This window comes from Zonotrichia leucophrys, chromosome 7 (genome assembly GCF_028769735.1).
Source record: "Zonotrichia leucophrys gambelii isolate GWCS_2022_RI chromosome 7, RI_Zleu_2.0, whole genome shotgun sequence".
In the NCBI taxonomy this organism is placed as follows: domain Eukaryota; kingdom Metazoa; phylum Chordata; class Aves; order Passeriformes; family Passerellidae; genus Zonotrichia; species Zonotrichia leucophrys.
The window spans coordinates 33,970,244-33,990,490 of record NC_088177.1 but is presented as its reverse complement, the minus strand read 5'-3'; the positions used below and the strand labels follow the sequence as shown (position 1 = coordinate 33,990,490).

The 20,247-nt window shown below is 47.9% G+C and overlaps 1 protein-coding gene across 1 annotated transcript in view; it reads left to right on the top strand.

Annotated features, from left to right (window-relative positions):
- CLASP1 (cytoplasmic linker associated protein 1) overlaps window positions 1–11,515 on the top strand; it is a 170,694-nt gene extending 159,179 nt beyond the window's left edge. The window contains exons 39-41 of the mRNA XM_064718115.1: window positions 3,293–3,499; window positions 5,611–5,727; window positions 7,469–11,515. Coding sequence (XP_064574185.1) covers window positions 3,293–3,499; window positions 5,611–5,727; window positions 7,469–7,555 — 411 coding nt within the window. The 3' untranslated portion in view covers window positions 7,556–11,515. The remainder of the gene's footprint in view (window positions 1–3,292; window positions 3,500–5,610; window positions 5,728–7,468) is intronic.
- Window positions 11,516–20,247: the final 8,732 nt, after the last annotated feature.

The following is a 20,247-nucleotide window of genomic DNA, read 5'->3' as shown; positions in this document are numbered from 1 at the left end:
TGTTAGCACATGCTGGAATCCTGTTGATGTCAGTGAGACCTGAGCATGTTATTAAAGTTAATCACAGCTCAGGGAGTTTGATGAAGTGTGGCTGAGATGCAGGCATTGTCTGCCAGATGTGCTCATGGGAGGCTTGGAAGTCTCCCTGGTGTTGTCACATTTACAAGCTCCTGTCATGCTGGATAGGTGTAATGCATCCTCCTGTGTTTGGGGGGAAGGGATATGAAACAGCCAGCCACTGCCTAAATGTAGCCACATCCATGCTAGAACTGGGCAGCAGGACTGTCAGGGGTATAAATAATGTCTGTACCTTTACAACTTTTCTTACTCATCTTTTGATGGGCAAAATGTGTGACCTTTGTTGCTGTTGAACTCTTGCTCATTTTGTGAAAAATTCACTGTATTTTAATGCTCCTTGTGCTTGGAATTGGTTAATGGGCTTTTTGTCTCATGGACTTGCTTCATACCTTCAACTTAATAGACATAGTATGCTGCAAACAGAATATGGAGCTGAAACCCAGATAGAATATTCATTAAGTTTTTCACCTACTGCTTTTTTTAATGGTAGTATGTTTGAGATCAGAGTCTAGCTGTAGGTTTATACTAAGATATTGTTGCTTTTTTATCAAGTAGGATACCGAGAGAATAAAAGGTTTAGTTTTTTTTACAATTTTCTTTTTGTGTGTTGTGATATACGTGTAAGCTTTTCTTTCTGAGAGTGTCTGAAAACACCCTCCCAGCAGTGTTTGGCATTGCTGCAGAACAAAATCCCAAGTGGCCTGTGTTCAAATAGTAATGTTTGGAGTTTTTTAGTTAGTGGCTTGCTAGGGAATAGTTAAATTGGTGGTAAATATCAGGGCCCTCTAAGTTCATGCTTTCCATCATTTGTGGAAAGCAGACATCAGAAGCTGCAGTGCCTGGAAGTGGATTCCTTTAGAGACCTTCTGGGAGCTGCTGGCTTCATCTACTCCAGCAATTCCACTCTGTGCTATCAAAGCCTGGCATTAGATTTCCCTTAAGCACTTGGGTGTTTCTCTTCTTTCCCCACAAAATCACACAGTGCTGGCTCCTAAGCTAGTACTAACTTATGTGGAAAAAATATTAACTTTCATGCTCCTCATGTGTGAAATTGAAGAGAAATTAGCAAAGACATAGCTGGAAGAGGGAAAATTGCTGTAAGTGGGAAAGCAAGCATTCTGTTCTGCATAGCTGCTCATTCACAGATCTTTCAGGAAGAATTTTTTTTTCATATTGACCACATTGTGGATTGCCATTCATTTTGGAATGTGTTTTAATGTTTTAATTAAATGCTGAGAAAGGCTTGAAGTAAATGGAGCACTTGAGCAGCTTTATTTCTGTAAATAGGGCACTGGTACAGAAGCAGTCCAAAATCTCAGGTTACTTCACCATCCTGCCCATATCTTGCCTGCATGCAATATTTGTGCTGTGTGAAGTGTCTGAGGTCACATTCACTGTTGGATCTGCCTTAGAGAATGCCAAAAGCCAAGTGGAGGAGTTCTGCTGTTTCCTGGGAATACAAGTGTCTTGTGCCATTCCTGTTTCAGGGAGGGAGCATGAGTGGAAGATAAATGTTAGCAGCATGGCTGTGATGCTGTGACTGTGGGTGAAGCTGGCTCTGTAGGTGGAGATGATCCCTTCTGGTCACTATTAATTGCTGTTCTCTTAAAAGTCAATTAAACCTTGTGTTTTGTAGTCCATAGGCTAAGATAAACTTCCAGCTACTCCTTGTTCATGCATTATCCATAGTAGCTTCTTAAAAATAATGAAAGCTCACTTTCTTTTGAGGCTTTGATAGAGCTACATCCATAGATTGCCTTACTCAAATAAAAGTCCCTGAGTTTGATGCCATCACAGTGTGTGGGAGAGGAGAACAACACGAATTCAGCAGCCATGACTTCAGTCCAAGTGCCAGGAGACCTGTGGTTTGATTGATTTGCTGTTTTGCAGATTGCCTGGGACAGATTTCCTGGTGCTGGTTTCAAAGTATTGACTTCAGACTGCCCCAGGTAGTTCAGTTTAGGAGCAGGTAGAGAACTGGTGCTGGGCACGTGAGCCTCCCACACAACCAGGAAAGAGGGGTGCTTTAATGTTCCTGGGCTTTGTTAGGGACTGCCTGGGACTAGCTGGAAGAGCCCAAACATGAGGATTTGTGGATGCTTCTTTCTTCTTAAAGTTGAGGTGTTGGATTTAAGTCTGCCCATGGGGGCATCTGTCTGCTCAGGATTTACCCTCCCTTTAAAATAAGTCCTGAGAAGAGGGGAGTGAGAGAAGATGGAAAATAGCATCCTCCATCTTTTGTGTTGTAACAAGAACACGAGGAGCAAAGAGTGTGTTATTTGTGGCCAGGAAGAGGACAGCCAAGAGGAAGCTTCATTTTGTTGCCTGGCAATTAGCACAGACACTTGAAAAAAGAAAACCTGCCTTCCCATCCTGTTCTTTTTTATCCAATTACTGCAGAATGTAAAATTAATAAATTCTCTTGGGAGGAGAGACCAGATTTGGGTCTTTCTTCTTTGAACTAGCTGTCCTACCTGCTGGGGAAGAGTGAAAGTTGTGAATCTGCTTTCTCTCAGGGTAGAGTTGAATTTAGCATCATCCTTGCTTTGTGTGACTCCTGTACAGTGTGGGCTGGTTCAGAGGGTGGGTGCTGCTGCTGTTTCCACTTATTCTTGCTCCCATTTTGTATGGTGATCCCAGTGCTGCCTGGATGGTTACCTGTGCTGAGTCAGGGACTCCCTGAGCCCATTTGTGTCTGTGACCTGGGTTGGGCTGCAGTGTGGTTCAGCTGGGGAGAGGCAGGACACAGCTGCCAGGGGTGCCTCAGCATGGCATGTGCCACTCAGCACTGAGTGCACACTGGGAGCTGTGGCGGAGCCATTTGTGATAATGGTTAAGGAGAAACCTTTGGTGTAACTCTAAGCTGGTGGGTTTGGGTTCTTTGGCAATGGCTGGAGAGATGTCATCCTCTCTCTCCTCCTGGGATTGGGAGTGTCTGTCTGCCTTGGGTGACAGATCATTTTTTCAACCTAGCCACAGCTCTGACACAGTTACATGAGGCAGGAAGGAGTTCTTGCCACTGGCTGGAACAAAGATGTCACTGGAGACAGAGGATGTGAAGTCTCAGAGTCACTGCCCCTCAACAAAGCCTCCTGCAGATCTGTTAATGAACATCCCCAAGCACTTCCTGGCAGTCATTCCTAGCACACAGCAGCAGTGTTGGCTGTCAAGGGTGACCTCATTAACACAAGGCTTTGCTCTACTTTCATTCCAGGTCGTCAGAGCTGCTGAAGAAGCTGCTTCCACCCTGGCCAGCTCCATCCACCCCGAGCAGTGCATCAAGGTGCTCTGCCCCATCATTCAGACTGCGGACTATCCAATTAACTTGGCTGCCATCAAAATGCAGACAAAAGTCATTGAGAGGATTTCCAAGGAATCGTTGCATCAGCTCCTACCTGATATCATTCCTGGGTTGTTACAGGTACAGAATCCCATGTCACTGCTCCTGAGCACAAGCCACCATTAATTTGTGACATCTCTGCCACAAGGGAGGGAGAATGATGGACCCTATGGGGCCAGATTTTGGTAATTTAAGCCATTTATTTCTGGTAAAATAAAATTTATATATATGAGTTTTTCATCCTTTTAATGTTAAGGAAAGGAAAATTCAGTTTCTTGCATGGATATTCCACAATTGCATGCCTTTTCCTGACTCCCAAATAAGCCAGTAGCAGCCATGAAATAAATTTGAGGATAGAAGTTAGCCACATTTTACACTGTCTCTGTACATCTTATAGTCCCCTTTAATTCCCCTTTAGTTCTGCTGAGCTGTTCTGTGCTTTGATGGTGCTGTGCACTTGAATTTGAATCCCAGCAGGCAGGTTGCTCCTTTCCTCTTTTCTCTCTGAAATTAGGACCAAGCTGCTTGCTGACTTTATTCAGCCTCTTTCATAACTCTCTCGGGCTGGGTGGGGAGCTGTGTTTTTGCCAGTGCTAAGGCTTAGTTGGACACTGTGGATTTAGTTTTGAGCACTGGCTGTAGCAGTGCTGTCTTTGGTCCCCTGCACAAGCAGCTGGCAGTGCTGGGATGGGGCTGCAAACAAGAAGAAAATATGTGAAGTAGCAATGAGGGAGGAGAAAAAATGTGTGTGTTTACTGAGGAGAGACTGTGACAGGAACAGATCAGTCAGAGTGAAAGGGGGAGATGTGTTTAGGTGGGTAAGACTTCCATGGAGAACTGGGATAAAGAGGCCTCCTCATTGTGAGCTTAAAATGTTGGAAGGACAAGAGCAAAGTCTGAAATTCCCCTTATGCATCCTGGCATTCTTCCCAACTTTGTAGTGTCAGTTCTTACAATTCTTAAATCTCAGCTTCTGGGAATTGTACAATTCTGTATTCATCTAAACTTTTGTTGTAAAATAGTTTTAGCCATCATTGTTGGAGACAACAATCTGAACAGCGAAGCTTTGATGCACTGGAAAAATCTGAGAGCAGCATGCCTTTAAAAAGGCAGTTTTATTTGTCTTCTTTAATTACTTTAAATGGTTCTTATTTCAGAGCAGAGTCTGCCTGAGGTATTTCCTTACCTTAGAAACTCAGTGATAGAAGGAATTTACTCCTTACATTTGGGAAGTATTTTGGGATGCTGGCTGAAGGACTGTGTGTGGAGAGAATCCCCTTTGTGCTTGTTCACCACGCTGAGGGTCCTGGCAGAGGGGTGAGGAGGGGAGGAGTGTCAGCAGCAGTGTGGGCACAAGTGTGCAGCTCAACAGCCTGGAGCAGGCTCTCCATGGACAGGGGGCACCCCATGGAAGAGCAGGGCTTGGCAGGGGAGAGCTGTGGTGCTTGCCCTGGTCCTGATGAGGAGGCTCAGCCTTTTCTCCACCTTGATGCTCAATAGCTTGGAGTTTCTCTGAGCTCACCGAGGTCTCCTGCTTTCCCAGCTCAGTGCTCTGTGGCATTGCAGACTGTTGTTTTGGGCTGTGCTTGGGCCCTGCAGCTGGGACAGCCCCAGCTGTGCTGCATCCCTCCTCTGGCTTTCCTGGCAGAGGTCACCCTGCAGCCAGAGGAGCTGGCATCCCTAAGGCTGGAGTGGTGTCTGCCTTTCTCATGGGTGGGATGGCTGCTGAGTGATGCTGCCTGAGCCTGGCACTGCTGTCCATAGCTGCTGAGTGACCTGCTGGCTAGTGTGAGCTCTGCCCAAGCTGCAGAGATCAGCACATGTACAGGGGTCTTTCAGACTGTTCAGGACAGTTCATGGTTATCTGAACTGGACACAGAAATGTGTGTATCTGATGGAGTCCTGAGCTTGTGTTAGGAAACCATGTGTTGTTAGCTAATGCTATAAATAACTAGATATTAATAACTTACAACATGGCAGTAGTACGTAATATCAGAAGGAACAGATAGGGTGATTGCATTCTCTTGTTCTTTGAGTATTCAGGTTGCAGACTGTTATGTTAAGCAGAGGTTTTTTAATTGATCTCTTAGGTCAGCTACATTTGCAAAATGTACATCAGCTCTGCAGTGTATTGCTCAGGAAGGGTGTTGGGGAGTGCTGTTTGTCTTCTGACCTTTTCCTCTCATTTCCAGGGTTATGATAACACAGAGAGCAGTGTCAGAAAAGCCAGTGTATTTTGCCTAGTGGCTATTTATTCAGTAATTGGAGAAGAACTGAAACCTCATCTCGCACAACTCACAGGAAGCAAGGTACATGAGTAATGTGTCTCTGGTGTTTTGGTCCTGCAAGCCATTCTGCTGGCTGTTACTAGCAGCAAGACCAGTGGCTTCACTGTAGCTCTGGGGTGGGTTCCCTGAACTCTGTTAAATCCTCTCTCACCCTGACAAATGCCACAGCAGCAGCACTGCACCTGCTCAGCAGTGTGAGGATTTGAAATCCCACTTAGAAAATTTTAATGGTGTTTGGAGATTGGTTCTGTGATACATTTGATCTTGTGTAACTGCAGGCTGCCTCTGGTCCTTCTCCAGCCATGTTTGCCTTCCTCCTTTGGCATTACATCCAGAGGTGATTGTGGAGTGAGCTGGCTCAGCTGGCTCTGGCTGAAAACCAGATCTGCAATACAAATTAAATAGCTTTTAGTCTGCTCTGTGGCCACACGGGCATCCTCATGCAGAGAGTGATGGGAGTGCATGGAGGTGGTGGGAGAGCAGATCCTCTCAGCAGCAAGTTGTGATTAGGGCTGGTAGAGATGCAGGTAAAGCTTCACTCTTAACAGCAGGGCACGTGTGTCCCTTTCCTTCTGGGACAACAGCAAGCTCAAATGACCCTTCAAAGGAATTTGTACCCTGGAGTCAGACTAGCTGCAAAACTCAAATTCTGACCTGATGCTGCAAGTGAAACCAAGCCCTAAATTCAACTCTGTCCTTCAGACAAGAATTTTGTGTTGGTGGTTGATTGCTTTTCAGAGCTCTCAACAAGCCACCACAAATTTTTTTTTTCTGCTGTTTGAAGTCTTCATACCCAAGATTTCTACACAATTTTAAGATGAATTCTGCAGGTTTTGTTTCTAAAACAAATCTGTGCACATGAATAGCTACTTACTTCAGAGGATTTAATTCTGTCATTTTGAAGTCAATTTCTTTCATGGGTAAGGCAGTGTGGTATAGACCAAAACAATATGAAACTAAAAACACTTGGATTTTATTTCTGTCTTGTCACTAAAAAAATTACAATTGTGCCTTCAAATTGGTCTGCAAGGAGTCAGCTATGTGTGATGAGGTTTATATTTGGAATGTTAGGAAATCCTCCTATAAAATGTTGTAGAGGCTTTATTATTCCAGTATCCTAGGTGCCACAAACACAGTCCACCACATCACTAACTATAAACATGTAAGTAATTCTTCTGGGTTTATGCAGACTACCTGCCTGTTTAAAGTTAAATGTTAACATGAGTCATTACAGGATCTGGAGTTTAGGTGGCAAGGAGGAAAAAGAAAACAAATACATGCAAGGGAAGTATATAGTCATAACAACTGCAATTGCACTAGATGTACCACATTAGTGAAGATATAATGTCATTGAAAAAGAACATTTTATACAACAGGGAAGGTTCAGGGTGTTTCCTAGGAGGGAGACCCTTGGCTCTTGGATCACCAGTGTGCCTGCAGCCCTACTGACCTCTGTGGGGATCCTGCTTGACCTGGCCTGGCTGCAGGATTGAGGGCTGTGAACTGATGGCTGCTGAAGTGAAATGCAAGAGGCTTTTCTAAATCCCATTAAGTCTGTCAGTAACTTCAATGGGACTAGGCATAGCCTCTTGTCTCTGTTCTGAAATATGGTCAGTTTTCTTGCTTTTCCTCCAGAGTACCCAGTGTCAGCTCACCCCAAAATGAGCTCCCCACGGAATGCGAGTTTTTACATTGACAGTCAGCTTTTTTCCCCCCTGTTTTTTTCTGGCATCTTCTCCTGATATTTCTTTCTTTCTTTCAGATGAAGCTACTAAACTTGTATATAAAGAGGGCACAGACCACCAACAGCAACAGCAGCTCCTCTTCAGATGTTTCAACGCACAGTTAATGGAGATGTGTGGACATGTGTGTAGACTTAGAAGCAATCAACGGTGCCTCTCAGAGACCTTTCTGCTACTCTTCACTGGCGCGCTCCATCAGCTCAAGGAGGCCATGCAGATATTTATTGCAATCAGTATTTTAGTCCCTTCAAAGCTTTTATGTAGAATCTTACTGGTATTGAATGTAAAGGAAGCAAGGTCTGTGTCGCAGTCTTCATTAAAAGTGAACATCAGAAAGCCATACTTAAACATATTTGTATAGCCTGCTGAAATCTCAGAAATATGTTTAGGTTAGCATTCTAACACTGAGTCCAAGAACCTGGGCATGTGTAAAAGTCAAACAAATCTTGTGGGTTTAGTTCATACCCAGTTTTGGTTCCTGTGTGTTAATTACCTGCTCTCTCCCCTCACCCGTTCTGGCTGGGTCCTTCTCTTCTTTCAAGTCGTGTGTTCCTGTTCTGTACTCCCTGTTGCAGCTAAGCTGACTTGCAGGGCCCTCTATGGGGAGATCATTGCAGGTATGGCTGTGATTCCAGCCTCAGATGCTTTAATACTGAGAGATACCAAGTGAGTAATGAAAGTAGGTTCTTTTTAAACATCTGAGTTTTGTACATAGTTCTGACAGACCCCAGATGGGCTGATCTCTCTGTAACTGCTATCCAGCCAGCTGTGCTGTGCATAACAGCTGGGCTCTTGCTCTTTTCATTGACTTTGTAAATACTTCTCCCCTCTCAACCCATTTGGCTCTTTCATATGTTCAAAAGAATCTCCAGGTTACCTGTTACTCCCCAAAGGGAACCTGAGACCCAGTTCTGGGACTGCTTCTGCAAATAGGATAGTGGAGTTGGGTGGGTGGGATTGGGTTAGGCTCTGAGTGTGTCAGTGGGTGGGCAGTGGGAGCTGGCAGAGCTGTACTGCAGTGCCAGCTGTTTTCCTTGAAATCTGTAGCATCAAAGGGCTGATCTGCTGCTCTGACTGACCCACTGATGCTGGATGGCTTTGTCCCCACAGCTCCTTTGCACTTTGGGCAAAATGTTCATCCCAGAGGACAGAAAGGGTGTCTGAATCTGAACAGAAATACCACATGGAAGCACCTCTGAGCCAGCTGGGACAGTGCTGGTTGCCTGCCACAGCCCCTCCTGTTCCTGAGGACCCTGCAGTGCTGTTAACTGCCCTTAGAAGCCTCCTTTGTGCCATCTCCATGCACAGGCTTGCTGAGTGCTCTGCATTTCAGAAGACTGAGGGTCCCTCACCAGGCACTGCTGGCAGCAGGGTGCTCTGGGTGAGGTGTTTGCAGCCTGGTGACACAGACCAGGACAGAGGCAAACCAGCAGCAATGAAACACCCACAGCATTGCCCTTCCCTCAACAGAGACCCTTCTTCCTGCACAGGGGGAGCTCCCCCTGGCCTGCCTGTAACCAGGGAAGGCAGGAGGTTGCTAATTACCGTGCTGGCTTTGGCCCTGGGCTGGATCCTGGCTGATGGGCATGCCCACCCCAAACCTGCCATGGATCCCAGCTGGGATTTTGCCTCCATGCCAGTGATGCAAGAGGGTGATGGACTTGCAGCTCATGGCTGCAGCTGTGGTGATGGATGTGTGTTCCCTGGCTGCTCTCAGTGCCCTGGAGTCTCTCCAGCTTCCTCCACCTCCCCTTTAGGGAGCTGAAGGGACACCTTGGGAGCACACTGAGAACATGAGACTCCATTGCTGCAGCAGGGGAGGGTAAAGCTCCTTCCATCAATTATCCCTCTGTGTTTCAACCCCATCCCTGAGGAGCTGACACTTGGTGCCAGCTTCTCTCCCAATTCTCTTCCCAGGAGGGATTGGGGCTGGTGGGGGACTGTGTGTCACTGGGCTGCAAAGGTTGTTGGTCCCTTTCCCTGGTTACCTGAGAGCAGGGGAGGTGACCTGCTCTGCTACACACGTGTGAGGCTTTTGCTGGCTGCAGGGCTAATTCCCTCATCTTTCCCAGCCAGTAATGCTATGGCAGGAGAAACCATGTGCTTTCCTGGGGTGGGGGATTCCCCCAGGGTCTTTCTGCAGGCTCAGAAAAGCCATCCTCACTAAAGGGGGGGATTGGCTGCTCCATGGTTCATGTCTGCCTTTCTGTGGACCATTTCTTTTCCACATCTTTCTGTGTGCTTGTTAGAATGCTCTTTTTTAATTTTTTTGAATGCTTCAAATTTGATTTTAACACAAATTTATTTTTCCTTTTGAGGAAATACTCAGTTGACTTGTTGGCAGCAGTTAAGCTGTCTTGTTTGAATTTTTAGTAGTGGGCTAGGTTTTTTTGGGGGGGATGTTGGTTTTTTGTTTTGTTTTGTTTTTTTAAATTGTGCTCTTAACTGCTTAGTATTTATGCCTCTCTTTCTCCCCATCTCAGCTCAGCATCTTCTGTTCCAGGTCTGGGGTTCAGAAGGTCAGCATAGCTGACCAGGTGGTGTTAGTCCCTCCCAGCTGTGATGGAGCTTGGTCTATCATCATTTGCTGTTGGTTGGTTTTAATTTTTTTCCTTTCCATTGAATGGCACACTGTAGCAAATCTCCAGGAATCGAATTCCTTCTGCAATGATTTTAAATGCTTTATAAAACGCTGTTGGTATGCACTGAGAGTGAGCGCACTGTACGTCCCTGACCCCGCCGTCGGGGTCTGAGCTCGTCCTTGCGGCCAGCCTGGCTTCCCTGGCCCTGCAGGGGGATCCGGCCTTGCTTCTGAATCAGATTCAGTTCTCTTTGTCAGCAGATGCTCATCCATGTGCTACTTGATTTCACGGTGTGGGTGGAGCACTGTCCATCCTGGGAGGACTCCAGGGTGTGTTCTGCCTGCCCACAGTAGGAGCATTCTGCTGGGGTATTTATGAATCATCGCCGACAATGTACATAGTAGGGTTCTTTAGGATGTTGAACATGACCCAGTTTTTATTTTGTGTTTCCTTTGAAGTACTCAAAGGGCTAGCTCTGAATGTCACCTCTCTGATCTGCAGTTTTGACTTCAACAAGCTGTACAATCATCTTGTTTTCTCTTCAGCAAGCATAAAGGTCTCTCTGGCTACAAATCACAGTGTCCACGCACGCTTGCAGAGGAAGGTCTGCATGCTGCAGTGCCTCACTGCTCCGGTGAAGCTTCTGTTCACCTTTTCCTGGCAGTAGCCACCTACTGCAGCTGCCTTTTTTTTTCTTGCTGCCCATTACGCAGGGCTTCAATTTTTCGTACCTTTAAAAAAAGGAAAAGAAAAAAAAGAAAAAAAAAAAGAAAAAAAAAACGTATTTTCTTTGCCCACCATGCTTTAAAAATCTGAATGGGAGAAAACTCTCAGCAGACAGCAGCTCGTGGCTGCAAGGTTGCCGAAATCTCAGATGTGGATGTTTTTTCTGCCATTGGCTGCACCAGTGCTCCGTGGGCATGGGCAAATCCCGGCTCCATCTGCCCCACAGGTCTACGTACTGTAGTTCTCATGTAGTTCAGAAATACCGAGGCATGTGGCTTTCTTAAGGTACACTATGTGTGCTTGCCTGGATTACAATACAATACAAGACTGTCTTTTTAATTGCTTATTACTAGCTTACCAATAACCTGTATAAGTAATGTAACTTGCATCTTTGTCATCAGAACCTTTTCTCCCCACCCCTTTATTTATCAAGCATAATATTACATATTAAGGGACAGAAAAATAGACCTTTGTAGTACACAGCAGGATGTTGCTAACAATGTTTTAAATGGGAAGTTAAAAATGCTCTGAAAAATGCCAGCCATGAGAAATGACTTTGTTGGCACCGTGTTCATGCGCATGTATTTTTTTCTATTTTTTCCGCTTTTGTCATGTTACATCCATATCTGTATTTATATCTTATTTGTTTCACTTTTGAGTGTATCATGGCAATTGTACAGATGTTTTTTGTTAACATTTACGTGATAGAATTTGCTAAAAAAAAAAAATTAAAATAAAACCTTTTGAGTTTGCCCTAGAGTAAGTGGAAGGTGGGTTTCTTCTTGGGGGAGAAACATCAAAGTAATTCACTGTCCAACACAGCTCCGTATTGCAACCTGTGCTTGTAGATAACTTGGTCTTATTTGACACTACTGTGTTTGAAAGCAGATGGTTGTGCAAAGTCATGTAACTCAAGGAGGAAGTGCTTCAAAGATACCTGTATTCTGAAGCTTGTTGAGAGAATTACAGAGGTCTTAAATACATGGCTGTAGAAATTTGGGTGATGAAGCATTTGGGGAAGTGAAGGAATGCTGGGAATTGCACAGGTCTGTGTGCCTGGTACCAAATGACAAAGAACTTGAATTTGAATTGTCTGGACAGCCTGAGCACTCAAGCACTTGTGTGTTTTCCTGTGGGAATAGTAACTCATCACAATTTAAAAATCTGTAAAGAAGCTGTGCTCTGCACTCAGGAAATTAGTTCCCTAAGGTCTGAATGATTTTTATCTTGATGGTCAAGGCAAAAGCTCCTCAAACACCTTGTGCTGGGAGCAAGGAAGCCAGGAGTGCACAAGAGGTTCATATTTTGTAGAGGAGGCTTTTGGTTTGAATATTCCTAGACAGAAGAGTATATGGAGAGTGTCAGAGAGCATGAACAGCAGCACTGGCACTCCTCACTGTCACCAAGCCCTGCCCCATGCCAGCCCAGGGACCCTTCTGCACTGAGATTCAGGGGCTGGGCTGGGAGCAAGGGGCAGTGCTGGCTCTCCCTGCTGCAGATCTTGCCCCTGTGGTGACAGGGTCTGTTATGACTCTGCTGTGTGCCAGAACAGTAGGAGGGAAGGCCAACCTTGCCCAGTGAACCTTGGCTTCTTCCCAGAGCACTCTCCGTGTGGCTGTGCAGAGAGAAAATTAGAGGGGCTGAATCTCAGCTAGAACTTAATCTGGCTGCTGCTGTAAAAGACAATAAGCAATTAACAGCCAGAGGGGGAATCCCCATCCTTTATTGGATGCACAGGAAACATAGTGACAAAGGATGAGGGAAATGCATGAAGCAGATCCTCCTGAGTGCCATCACAGGGCATGTACAGCAGAGTCAGGGAACCAGAGCCAGCCAGCATTTGTTTGTGAAAGGCAGGTCCTGTTTGACTGACCTGATCTCCTTCTGTGGCAGGGTGACCCACTGAGTGGGTGAGGGGAGTGCTTTGGATGTTTTCTACCTGGACTTTTGTAAAGCCTTTGACACCACTTCCCACAGCACCTCCTGGAGATGTTGGCTGCTCATGGTTTGGACAGGTGCTCTCTTTGCTAGGTTAAAACTGTCTGGAAGGCCATCCCAGAGAGGTGCTGAAGGGAGTCAAACCCAATGAGCAGCTGGTCACCAGTGGTGTTCCTCAGAACTCAGTGTGGGGGGCACTGCTGTTTCATGTCTCCATCAATGATCCAAATGAAGGGATCAAATGCACCCTCAGTCAGTTTACAGACAGTGCCCAGCTGGGCAGGAGTGTTGCTGCTGGATGGCAGGAAGGCTCTGCACATGGATCTGGCAGGCTGGGTTGATGGTCTGAGGACAATTGTATGAGGTTCAATTAGGTGAGGTGTCAAATGCAGCCCTTGGATCACAAACCCCAGGCAGTGCCTCAGGCTGGGGAGAGTGGCTGGAAGGGTCTCCAGCAGAGAGGAACCCAGGGGTGCTGTCAGCAGTGACTGAACACGAGCCAGCTGTGCCCAGGTGGCCAAGGAGCCCAGTGGCACCGGGCCTGGACCAGCAGTGGTGTGGCCAGCAGGGCTGGGCAGGGACTGTCCCTCTGCGCTGGGCACAGGTGAGGCTGCACCTCAAATCTGGGTTTGGGCCCCTCCCTGCAGGAAGGACATGGAGGGGCTGAAAGGGAGCTGTGGAAGGGTGTGGAGAATAAACACTGCAAGGAGTGGCTGGGGGAGCTTGCTTTGGAGAAAAGGGGACACCTTATAGGTCTCTACAACCAGCTGAAAGAAGCTGTAGAGAGGTGTTCTCCCAAGTAACAAATCATAGGAAAAGGGCCTCAGGTTTCACCAGCAGAGGTTTAGATTAGATATTAGGAAAAAAATTCGTAGAAAGTGTTGTCAGGCATTGAACAGGCTGTCCAGGGAAGTGGCTGAGTCACCATCTGTGGAGGTATTTAAAAGATGTAGATGGGTACCTTATGACATGGTTTTATGGTGGACTTGTCAGTGCTGAGTTAACAGCTGGGCTTGGTGACATCAGGGGACTTTTCCAACCTAAATGATTCTATGGATTTTCATGTGTTCTTTGGGATGAGACAGAAGAGAGTTTTTTTTATTGAACCACCTGAAGGTATCTGTCCCTTGTATCCCCTTTGTGGTGAAGTCCCTTGTCCTCAGCCACATGCCTGCTTCACAGATGGAGGATGAGGAATGGCTGTATCCTTGGTTTAGAGAGTTTTGCTGAGCCCACCCTGTGGAGGAGGACTGGAGTCACTGCCAGCCATTAAAGGTAGGTAGAAGATTCCTGGCAAGTGTGAAGATTTGCTGGAAGCACTTATAGCCCATTCTCAATTCATTTCTCTGTCCTGAAGAATCTGAGCTGCTCCTGCTTCTTCCCTCTGCATTCCCCCTCTAATGATTTTGTGACTCCTTCCCTCCCAATAAGGGAAGTGGCAAGGAGTGACTCAGGACATGTCAGCAGAGTTCCACTCCTGGACCAGGTAGGTGTCTTATCTCAATTTTCTTCACTTAAAAATAAGATATTTTGGTTTAACCCCCCCAAGAAAATACAGCTCAGTTGATCAGTGGTAACCTAAATAATTCCACTGCTTCTGATTGTGCAACCCTTATTTATACTCTCTTCCTTTCACCAACCCATTTTTCCTGCTTTGCCTTTTCATACATTTCCTTGAGGTATGGAAAGGGCCCACCCCAGCAGCTGCACTCCAGCCCAGGGAAGAGGCTCAGGGCAGAAATGGATGTAGCACTGACCCAGGGAGGAGAGGGCAGAGCATGAACCAGGGCTCTCAGGTGGCTGTGTGCTTGTATAGGTCCAGAGAAAGGCCATCCCTGATTGTGATGCCCAGTCATGGATCCATTTGTGGACATAATGGGATTACAGCCAGGATGTGCATGTAAAATGGGCTGCAGGGCTGGTTCAGTAGCAGGGTCAGCACCTGAGTGCCTGAGTGAGCACAGCCTCCCTCTGCCAGCAGGATGGGAGGGAGTGACACCCACTGCAGCCACTGTGCCCCTGGACCACTGCAGCACGGTGCAGATTCTCCTTTGGATCTGACTGCAGCCCATGTCTTGGGAAGTATTGGCCTGTTAATCCCAAGGCCCTTACACAACATTACTCTGTTCTCCATGCTGCTTTGTCACAACTTGGCATGTACTGAAACAGGCCCAGCAAAGCCTTTTTGGAAAGCCCTACAGCTTTCCAAAACCCAGTATTTACATCCAGACGTGGGTGCCAGCCCATTAACCAGGAGCCAGGGATGGCTCAGGGACAGAGGGGATGGGTGCTTGTCCCTTGGGGCAGGCAGGAAGCACAGGGTGATGCTCATGGGGTGCGCCCCACGGAGGGAGCCGGGCCACAGGAGTGTGCAGAGGCTGCTGGGCACAGGGAAAGGCAGGAGCTGCTCTGGGAGCAGCCAAGGGATGGTGAGGGCAGTGTAAACCAGACCCAGCTAACAGGGGCTGGCGGGATTACAGGGTGCCAGGGAAGCTGCTCACAAACACCTCGAGCACAAAGCAGCCCTCCAGAGCTGAGGGGTAATGAGTAATTAATGAAGACAGGGATGAAATTCATAATGACTCAAAAATGTCCGAGATAATGAAGTCCTTTTCTTTAAATCCACCTTTAACAAGAAAGCTAAGGGAAAGGATTTAGATCAATTAAGAAGTAAAGAAAGGCAATCTTGTAAAAATAGCTATTGACACAAGCAAGTGGGGGAACAGCTGGAAAGTCTTGCCATGGCAGTGTATAAAACAACCATGTGTGGCATAAAGACACCCTTAAGTGACAGCAGGTACAGGAACAGCCAAGAGGAGCTTCGGCATCCATTTAACAAATCACTGCAAGTGCAGCAGGGTCTGGTGAAGGGTCTGAGCTCTGGGAGTCCATGGTGAGGAGCAGCAGTGAGCAGGGGTCACAGGCACTCCTGAGGGATGCAGCAGCCCTGTGTGAGCACCAGCAACCCCTCCTGGGCATGGGATACACAGTGCCCCTCAAAGGCAGGGCCCCCACTACATTCAAACTTACCAAAGCCCAGGGGACACAAAAGAGGCTGCAAACATTGGAGCTGCCCCTAAAACATGTTCATTACCTCCCTCTTAGAGGAAATATTTTTGTCTGTCTCTGTCTGCCATGCAGCAGGGTACTTGGGATATTGTTTTCCTTGTCCTGGAGACCCAATTTCTTAACAACCATAACCCTCCTCAGTGCCTTGCTGAGGAATTACCCCTGTAAGCTCCATTGTGCCTGGACCTGTCTTCTGCCCCCTCCACAGGTGCCCTGGTGCAGGATCCTGTTTCCCCTGTGCCAAAATTCTCATGGCATAGGCTGGGTGGGCTCAGCATCTCTGGGTGGGTTGGTGCTTGGCACTAGAAGGGTTAAACGGATGGCCCTGTCACAGGGGCAGTTTCTTGACTGCCGCTCTATAAATAGGAGCTGGGTTTCTAATCTGCTTGTCACTTGTTTCCACTCCCTGCCAGTTTTTTCCTGCTTTTTCCTGCAAGGAGGTACCTGCAACTGCCACAGTTTGCAGCCCTGCCAACCCTGCTGGGAGAAGATGGATGAGGAGCAGCCGAGTCCTGCCCGATGAGACTCGGTGTCAGTGCTACTCCCAGTAACACACACACACAAACAAAAACAAAAAAAGGAAGGAGAGAAACCAAGCCCTGCCCTGGGAGGGACTGCAGGGTCCTGGTTAGTCCTGAGAGTGTCCAGCCCAGTTTGGCTCCCTGCCTTGCCCCTCCAGAGCTGCCCCAGAGCCATCATCCCCTTTTGGGACAGGTGAAGCCCTGGTTCAAGCACTGCAAGCTGATGTGGTAGACCTGGTTCAGCTCCCTGGGTGAAAAATCCCTTTTGGTGGAGAAGGAACAGGGAGTGGGGGCTGACAGCATTTTGGTCTCTTTGCAAGTCTCCAATCTGCTGTGTACCCCCAAGGCTGCATCCCCTGCCCTATCTCCTCCATCTCTCCAACAACAAGAACAGCTCCATCCCTGCTGAGCGACAGGCTGTAAATCCTTGTGAGGACCTGCTGGGAGAAGGGAATGGGGGTTTGCAGAGAAGGCCTGGGAGGATAAGCTGGCTTCCCACTGCGGTGAGGAAGACATGGGCAGGTTGGAGGGAGGCCAGAGATGAGCAAGGACATGATGACTCCCAGCAAGCTTGCCCTGGGCTGGATAACAGGCAACAGAAGGGGCTCAGGGAGGCATGAGAGCAGCCCTCAAATACGCAAGAGGCAATTCCACAGTGGGGTTAATCTCTTCTCTGGATAGTGCAAGACATTTTGGGTTTAGGAAGAAAAATTTAGATGAGGAAAACATAACAATCAGAGTAATAAATTGATTTCTGCTGAGAAGGTTATTCACCCTGCTTTCAAATCAGTGAGATCCTCCTAGTTATGATCATCTTGTTTCCAGGCCTAATTTTGCAAGGGGATGATGTGATCAAGCATGTGAAGGAACAGAATCCTGTTGTTTTGACCTGTTGTGTGTCAGTCCACTCAAACCTGAAAACTCAGCTTGGACAAGCCTCTCTGCTGGTGGACAAGGTGGAGAACTAGCCAGAAAGTGGGAGGTTCATTGGATGTCTGCTCCTGAGCAGTGTTCATGCTGGGTCAGGTGTGTGTCCCAGGGGCCTTTCCCTGTGTGCCCACCTCGAGCTCCATCGCTGCCGACAGACGGACACTTCCCAAGGCTGCTGACTCACTGAAATGGAAATGTTCTCCCAAAAAATGCTGAGTTTGATAAAATTGCTAAGGGATCCTGCTGGCTTCCCTGACAGCTTGGCTCCCTGCCCTGCATTTGGAGTAGCTGCTGGGAGGGAGGTCAGTCTCGCAGCCAAAGGAATGCGATGCTCAGGGCTCCCAGGGTGATGGCTCTGCACAGGCTGTGCCAAGCCAGGGCACCCTGGTGGCACCTTCAGCCTCCTGTCCCCCAGCACTCTGCCTGGCAGCTGCCCCTGGTGCTCCATGGGGTGTCCTCCATGGAACATGTCTGGTTTCAGACACCAAACTAACCTTTTTCTCCTCACACATTTTGCACCCCACCTGCAACCCGGCACCTCTTGCCCTGGAAGGATGGAGAACACCCACCCAGAGTGACAGTGGGAGTAATTTATTCCTCTTGCAAAAGACCAGCTCTTCTGGCCAACAATAAGAAATAAATGGAGCTGGGTATTTGCCCTGTAGAGCCAACCCAGGTAAGCAGAAAGCTCCAGTTGCTTTTGCATTCCACTGATGATGGAGAAGCACCTCCAGTCTGACCCAGTTTGGCTCCCAGCAGCACCAGCCTGAACTGTGCTCACCTGAGCCCTCAGGCTCCCAGAGGTGGGGCCCTCACCTTCCTCCTCACTCAGCTGTGCCCTCTTAGCTGTCATGGGTGCTCCCCATGAAGCCCAGAAAGGGCTCCTTATGCTGTTCACTCCTTTTGCTGTTCACCACTTCCTGCTGCAGCTCCCTGTTTTATACCTGCCTGCAGATGGTCCCTGCTAAAGTACCATGGTGGGACCTGTCTCTGAAAGTCTGATGCAGCTTTTAAGAAGTCCCTGGAGGTTTTCCTTCCCAATGAGTTTCTTCATCATGCTGGTAAGCCCAAAGTGCTCCTCTCAGCTGGGGGCTGGGAGCCAGGAGGTGATATCCCTAACTTCTGCTGCTGAGAGGTGCCTGTGCCCAACCCTTTGATATCCCTGGGTGGTCAGCCACAGGAGACAGATCCAGGGTTCCCTCTGGGACACACCCTGGTTGGTGGGAGGAGGAGACAGGACAGCCCTTTTAGTTCTGAGCTAGAAGCTGAAATCAGCCTGCTCCACAATAATGCTTGGAGCAACTGGGAGTGCTGAAAAGGGAACTTTGAAAGGGATCTTGGAATAATCTGTGACACCTCTGCAGCCAGGGCAGGGTCCTTGGCTCTCCTGAGAGCCATCAGGGTCGCTGTGGGGAAGGGATGCAAGCTTCACTGCGACAGGCTTCAAAAAGCCAAATCGCTGTGATTGCTCAGCTCCTGCCATGCAGCATGGGAGCCAGAGGCCCCCTGCATCCCTCTGGGACATGTCCCCAGCTTGGAGCACTCCCTGGAGGGCAGCACTGCTAGGATGTGGGAATGTCCTCTCAGTGGCATTTTCCCTGCAGTCATTACCAGCGTGTGTATCCTCACTCTGTTTTGGCTTTTGGCAATCACTCTGTTTTGGGCAAGTGCTAAACATTAACTTAGATTTGTACTTAATAACTTGGTGGTGTGTTTGGAGCTCAGTGCAGAGGGAGGGGACACCCTCAACCCCCTTCTCCTGGCCTTGCCAAAGGTTTAGGGATGCCACAGCAAGAGAGTGCACACCATCACTCACTGAGCACACACCTATGGCTGGCTGACAGCAGTCAGGTACTCACCAAGCCTTGTTTTCATCCATCAAAAATCTTTGGTTTCCACGATGATCATAACCAGGAGGACCTCACTGATTTGAGAGCAGGGTAAATAACCTTCTCAGCAGAAATGAGAGGCCTGGAGGGGACCGGTATGTACAGGAATGGCATTAACAACTAATCCCCTCTAATCCAAGATGACATCCTTATCACATGAGGGCATAAAATGCAATTAGACTTATATAGTGCTATCTCCAGAGCACTAAGCAAATATTAACTAATCCATCTTCCCAGTGCTCCTGTGGTGACAGCCCAGTTGCCCTGGATGTGCAGGTGGGGAAACAGCAGCATGGGATGCTGCACTAACCAGGTCCCTTTCAGGAGAAGACCTTGCAAACTCTGCATCCAGAAAAAAAATTAGCAAAGCAGTGTACAGTCACTGGGAGATCATCTGGGGACATGGGGCACATCTTCCTTCAGGGTTCCTGTTATCAAGGGGATGGTGAGTTTCTGCTTTTCTGCTGTTTCTCAGCACTTTCAGGATCCCTCCACAGCTATTACATATCTGTAGGGAGTTAAAACACTTGTTCAGTCATGGGCTTCCTCCATTGCTGAAACACATTCAAATTTTATCCATTTTTTAACAATCACTTCAGCTCTGTTTGTGTTAGGGTTAGTTTCTAACCTTATGTCCTGGGTTCCCCCATCTCATGGAAGTTGCAGAAGGCACCTTTGCCAGGGGGAGCTCCCCTCCCTTGGCTCTCCCAGGGTAACTGGCCCTGAGATGGGAAATGCAGCTGATGGTCCCTGCCTGTGTGGGATGATGCCACTGCCCTTGGGACTCAGGCCAGTGAGCTCAGCACCCTGAACCAAGCACTGCCACCCTTGGTGCCAGGGGTACCTGGGGTGGGCTGGGAGCTCTGCCTCAGCCCTGGTGCACCAGGCCTTGCAAGGTTTTCCCTTTAGAGCCTGATTCCCTTGGAGCTGCAGTGGGGGATGTGATCCTCTTATCACTGTTGGTTAGCCTTGGGTGCCCTTGACAAAGAGCTGCTTGTGATGGAGGAAGACACTTAAAAACAGCCACCACGTTTCTCAAGGCCTTGGGATAAGATTGTATTTCTTGGGCAGGCAGTTCTCTCTGCTTTAAAAGCAATTGGATGCAATTGAGTGTGAAGCACAAATTCCTTGACCAGTCTCTAAA